Here is a 6200-nt window from a genome sequence, read left to right on the forward strand (position 1 = left end):
TCCCATAATCCCACCCCAAACTGGCTCGGTTGCTTCACCCGGCAGCGCGCGAGAACATTCCCCGCGGATTAACTAGTAGGGTTAATTACTCTTCTCTACACATGGCCGGCCAGCGGTTGGCTTGTGGTCTTAATTTTTACTGGCTAGCATAGCAAAGTAGCCAGAGTTGGTCCCCTCAAAAAAAAAGTTGGTTCCACTACTATAATTTGTTACTCCAAATGGTGCCGGTTTGGCGCATCAGATCCTATGGTTTCGTCCACACTCCTTTCTTCGTCCCCACACGTCCTCTCTTCCATTCTTTAAACGCTCAAAATGCTTCTGATTATGCTAAAGAAATAAGGCTCGATCTTTTTATTTTTATGGGAAACAGCCACCTGCATAAACAGAAAGTGAGAGAGCGACATGAACCTGGAATTTCTACGTCAACAGCAGACGACTTTGTAACTTTTGGCTACATCAGTGACTCATTTCAAAACTAAACCACCACGTTTGACACATGGTTGGCGCTTTGTGTATTGGTTGGCGCTTTGTGCGCCTTTCTATGTTCAAAAAAAAAAAAATCTCCGCAAACCCAGAATTATCGTCTCTACTGTGACTAGGTGCGAGTCTCACGAATCACTACACTCGTAGGTGAACCCAGACTGTCCACGGCCATGGGGTATAACCTCTGACAATGTAAAACATTACACACCAACACAAGGATTCAGGTAATCAGCCGAGCCTAAAAGAGAATGTAGACAACTCCACATACAGTACAATGTTTGTTTGTTCTTTACCATGGGCACGTCCAGCCCAAGTACTCTTACCTAGACGGTAGTAAAAGATGATGGGTTTTATCCTGTACTAGCATCTACGCAAACGCAAACAACAGGTCTCAGATGTTTGACAACAAAACCCACGGGCGAATCGCTCCGAGCATCAGCCTCCAACTCAAGCAAAGATGCCGAAACTGAGACCCGTAGCGAAGCCTAAAAAAAAGACAACCCTAGTGCATGTAGCTCCCGCTTGCGCAGGGTCTGGGGAAGGGTCCGACCACTTTGGGTCTATTGTACGCAGCCTTTCCCTACATTTCTGCAAGAGGCTGTTTCCAGGACTTGAACCCGTGACCCGTAGCGAAGCCTGCACGGGCAAAATGACTCCTAGCGCCTGTACTTGCCACCGCATTGGACATGGCCCGAGACATCTTCATAACCTGTGTGGTTCATAACCTGTATGACACGTAGTACAGCCCGGGCTTTGCATATAGTGTACAGCAGTGAGATTACATTACAGACAGCGAGTGTACGAAGATAACAGTTTCACAGCAAATTTAGAAGCAGGTCATAAGACCCCGGTACGTAACACTATAACATTGCTGCTTCTTCCTACGGTCCTGAAATCTCTAGTGTACACCAACGAGTCTACACCAACACCACAAAATCACGGCTTTTTACCATCCGGAGGTGGTACCTTTACACCCATAAGTCCAAGCAGGTTCGAGGCTGGGCCAGGAAGGCCCTGCTGAGACGAGTACGAGTTGAGGAAGCTCTCCACAAGGTTCAAGTTCACATCAACTGGGGCCATCTCCCCATCATCACTATCAGCAGCATTTGAGGGACCCTGCAAAGCAAAACAAGAACACACTGCTGATTAGTTAAATCGGACAACAACTCTAGCCAGAATCATACAGGCATCAAGTTTGCAACTGAGAATTTGATATGACACAAGTGCAAATATGGAATTTCTGTTCTTGTTAGCAGATAGACCACCAACACGACAAGTAAAGCTGGATACAGAATTGAACTTGGATATCTGGGAGAACAGAAATGCACAAACAGAAGTCATGAGATTATCTACATTTATTTACTGATTTATCCTTGAATAGTTCTGTGTTTGGTATTAACTGGGGAAAAAAAGACGCATGCAGCTAAATGATGGACTTCGTGGGTTTGGACACTTTGTTACGCATATCTGATATCCAACTAGTCAACTCATGTGGCTTCATGTGTTCACACATAGCATGATATATTGACATCCTTACATGTTCGCGGCATGGTAGAAATATATTAGTCACTTTGACCACTAAAGACTCCTAATGCTTGACGAAGTTCTACTGGAATCTTCATGATCTTAAGCCGTTTGAGTATGTGTAATTTAAATCCCCACATGCTAAACATGCAATTTAAGAATGAGCCTTATTCAAAATCACACTTCCAATTATTTGTTTATTTTCTTAAAACCTAGCCTACAAATAGTTTAACAAACTAACAATACTAATAGTTTATCAAAATTAATAAGTTTGAGCAAGCAGTCCACATGGTAGTGGCCTATCCTGAACATAAGATGGCAAGACGAAAGCTTACAAGGCCCTGAAGGAAGTTTACCTCACTGTTGGTGCTAGGGCGTTGTGCTCGAGAAAAGGTTTCCTCAATGGTAGTCTTACTTAGCTCGTCATTCAAAGCATCTGAATATGATTCCATGAAAGAATCATCCATATCCTTTTCACCAGCTTCTTCAGCAGAATCGTTCTCGAAATCAGAATCATCTGCACCATCAAAACCACTTTTAATTTCTAACACGCAGTTCACAGCAAACAAGAATCCCTAAACCAAAGTGGCGACTAATGCAACAAAGATAGGAGAATATTGTGGAAAACTGAATTAAGTATATATATTACTTATCAACTTATCTATGAGAAGGTAGTCAAAGGATACAAACTAAAACCACGACAAGAATTATGGAACGGAGGGAGTACTGGCTAACAATGTTCAAGCAAGATACTAATGAGGAAATGAGAACTGGATGAAGGGGGCATACCAAAGTCCATTTCAGACGAGGAGGATTTTCTACCAGCTTCAGTACCATCGCCAGCTTCCTCTTGTGAAGCTCTTCCTAACACCGACTCCATGGCCTTAAAGAACAGGTTGACATCAAGGTCTACTGTCTCCGTGTCTTCCCTACATGAGCGAAATTAATAGATCAATACTAAATAACCAATTCAGTTGAGAAGGTGCATAATTAAATGGCTACAGCGAAGAAGTGTAATTATACCCAGATTGTTACACACAACAAGTCCTAGAAATATATTTCATCTCTAATGTGCTAGACAAATAATGTCACGTAGGCTTTCTGCCAGGGAAATAATCTCTAATCACATACTACTTCTTTGAAGTCATTTATGCTCAAGGACTGATTACGTGAAGAATCATCCCTTATGAAGCCCCAATTGCAAAGGTATAACTGCTGATCTATTGCACACTGAGAAATGGAGCTACTATATCTATTGGGAAAAGGCATAAACCCTGATAGTGCTTTGTAAAAGCAGCAAACAATGCTCTTTTATCAAATGTCAGGGTTGATAAGCTGTGAAACATGAACCATAACATGTATCCAACGCAATAAATTAATAAATCATACTATAAGGTTGCGCTATAGTGTTGTGTTTACATGATTTCCACCTAGTAGAAATTAAATTCAGCATAATGCTACCTCTCTATCTAAGCCTCTACCAGTTTGCATTTCACATTTTTCATCTTTACTTTCTGTTCAATGTTTCCAGATGGCGTACACATTTCACCGAAATAAGATAAAGTTACTTAACATGCAAGTTAGTGCATTTTGATTCCTGTTTGACAAAAGATTATATCTGTAGATACAGATGCTCACACTAAAATGTTTCATCCCATGCCTCTCCTTCCTGATGGTGGTTTAAACTTTTAACTTCAGGGCCAAACGTAGGTACAGAAAGAAAATAGTGTATGATCCTTATGTACATACTCCCTCCATCCGGAAATACTTGTCCTCCAAATGGTTGTATCTGGACTTATTTTAGTTATAGATACATCCATTTTATCCATTTCGAGGACAAGTATTTCCGGACGGAGGGAGTACAACGGTAATTATTTTAACAAGCAAAGGTAAATTATTCGAAGATATGAGCAACTGAGAACCAAGTGCACGTCTGGTTGTTGTGCGGCACTCTGGAATAATTTGCTAGGGATAAAAATAAAGATGCTTTCAACAAACTGTTACTAAATGCTTCTGGAAGGCAGATGCAATACCAAAAGGAGCCTAAGCATTGAACAGAGATTACAAATGAGTCTATAAGAGAACCTGTTTGTGGGAACTTCAGCTCCCTCGAAACTCGACATTTTGCGAACAAAATCTTGCATGGACTCTGTGATTTCTCCAAGATTAAACTCGCTTGGCTGGGAGCTTGAACTGCTGGAGACATTTTGCTTTTGACTTCTTCTATTCTTCTTTACAGCCGCATACTCTTCCATTTCCTTCTGCCTTTCCTGAAGTTCTGCATTCAATTCATCCTCCCCATTACGCAGCCAAGAATCATCATCACTCGGGGGAAGATTAATGCCTTGAAGATCTTCTGCCGAGTACGGCATCGCAAGGATTTCATCAATTCGACGCACCGGTGCACTTAGCATCTCCCTGTGAAGTACCGCAGAAGTATCAGAACACTGCCAGAATTTCATACTATAGATGGCTATTGAGTTCATGACCTATTAAACCAGGTGGCCTGAAGAACTATGTTGGATCGCACTCACTACTGTCCATTACAGAATCTATTAGTTCTCACCGTTGTAGTTGCAGAAGAAACAGATAGATAACATAATTTTTAAGGTTTGAAACTAATAAAGGAATAAATGGTAACACACTAACACGCTCCGACATAGGTAAATCCACAACTATGAGCAACAAAATTTACCTTGTTCGCGAGAACGAACTCGAGCTCTTGTAATACTGCATTGCATTCTCCATGACCCTCTTATACTCCTTGGAACCAGGAAGCAACCCCTCAAAACACCCAGCCGCCTCCAAGCTCTTCTTGTAAACCTCCCATGTGCTCCCCATTCCTTCCTCCGCCTCGTGCCGCCTCTCCTGGTACATCATCTCGAACCCACACGCAATCTTCATCCCCAGCTCTGCCTCCACCCACTTCTCCGGACCCTCCTCGCTCCTCGGCATGGGGTAACCCCTGGGCGCCTGGAAGCTCTGCTGCATGAGCTGGCCATACATGGCCTTCGTCATCCGCACGGAGGTCCTCACCATGTCAACCCCTTCTCCGCCGGGGCCCTTGAGGAACTTGTCCATCCTCGCGGCGTGCTTCATGGTGTCGATGTCCCGGTCGTAGAACCCCTCGACCGCGCGCGCGATCAAGCAGGGCTCCTCCCTGAGCACCTTGGCGACGGGCGCCGGCACGGTGACGCGCGCCGTGTGGAGGTTCTCGGCGGCCCGCTCGGGCATCCCGGCGATGCGGCGCTGGATGGCGGCCTGGACGGCGTCGGAGGCCCGGGTGTCGACGGAGTCATCGTGGACGGCGGCGAGGGCGGCCTGGAGGGACGGCGTGTCCGGGAAGAGGGAGGGCGGCAGGATGTGGAGCTCGCCGCGGAAGATGAAGACGCGGTTGGGGGCGGAGTCGGGGTCGAGCCAGCGCGGGAGCGCGAAGGCGGCCTCGATGAGGAGGAAGTCGCCGTCCGAGTCCCAGGCGCGCGCGGCGAGGCCCGGGAAGGCGCGGGTGAGGGCGAAGAGGAGGGCGACGGCGAGCCACTCGTCGGGGAGGGAGTCCCCGAAGCGGAGCGCGCCGTGGAGGTGGGGGGCGGCGGGCGGCGAGGCGCAGGCCGCGCAGGGGCCGGCCGGGTCGGCGGGGAGGGAGAGGGCGAAGGGGTCGCGGTGGAAGAGGTGGGTGGCGAGGAAGGGGGCCAGGTGGGAGAGGAGGGAGAGGTGGAGCGACTGGAGCGAGGCGAGGAGGGCCGGGGCGGGGAGGCCGGTGGGGAGGGGGAGGGGGTAGACGGCGTAGAAGAGCGTGTCGTCCGGCGGCCGGCGGCGAGGGAACGGGAAAGGGTTGGAGGCGGCGGCGGCGGCGGCGGCCATGGGGACTTGGGTAGCGGTGGCGGTGGCGCTGATGGCCGCGGGGAGTTCTCTCTTCCGGAGCTTAGAAGGGCCTCTCTGGTTCGGCGGTGCGCGAGAAGGCGCTATATGGGTTTGGTGATGGCCGACTTCGGCGGTGCGAGAAGGCCCGAATGGGACAATCGGCCCATCGACATCGGCGACTACCTGCACCACCGAACTGTTGTTCGGGCGCGCCTATGTCTCGCGTTCAGCGAGTCGTTTTACTTTCTGTTTTTTTTCATGTTTTTATTTCGTTTCTTGATTCCATTTTTTCCTTTTGTTTACACTTTTAAATCTAAACATATACATTACAA

At 47.3% G+C, this 6200-nt stretch overlaps 1 protein-coding gene across 1 annotated transcript; it reads right to left on the bottom strand.

The window, feature by feature from the left end:
* Positions 1-1282: 1282 nt before the first annotated feature.
* LOC123150677 (protein ecdysoneless homolog) lies at positions 1283-5939 on the bottom strand. Its single transcript, XM_044570511.1, has 5 exons — positions 4703-5939; positions 4093-4425; positions 2797-2936; positions 2364-2524; positions 1283-1599 (listed from the first exon to the last, which is right to left on the bottom strand). The coding sequence occupies exons 1-5, from the start codon at positions 5866-5868 to the stop codon at positions 1420-1422; spliced, it is 1980 nt and encodes a 659-aa protein (XP_044426446.1). The 5' UTR covers positions 5869-5939; the 3' UTR covers positions 1283-1419.
* Positions 5940-6200: the final 261 nt, after the last annotated feature.

The sequence above is a fragment of the Triticum aestivum genome, chromosome 7A (assembly GCF_018294505.1).
Source record: "Triticum aestivum cultivar Chinese Spring chromosome 7A, IWGSC CS RefSeq v2.1, whole genome shotgun sequence".
In the NCBI taxonomy this organism is placed as follows: Eukaryota; Viridiplantae; Streptophyta; class Magnoliopsida; order Poales; family Poaceae; genus Triticum; species Triticum aestivum.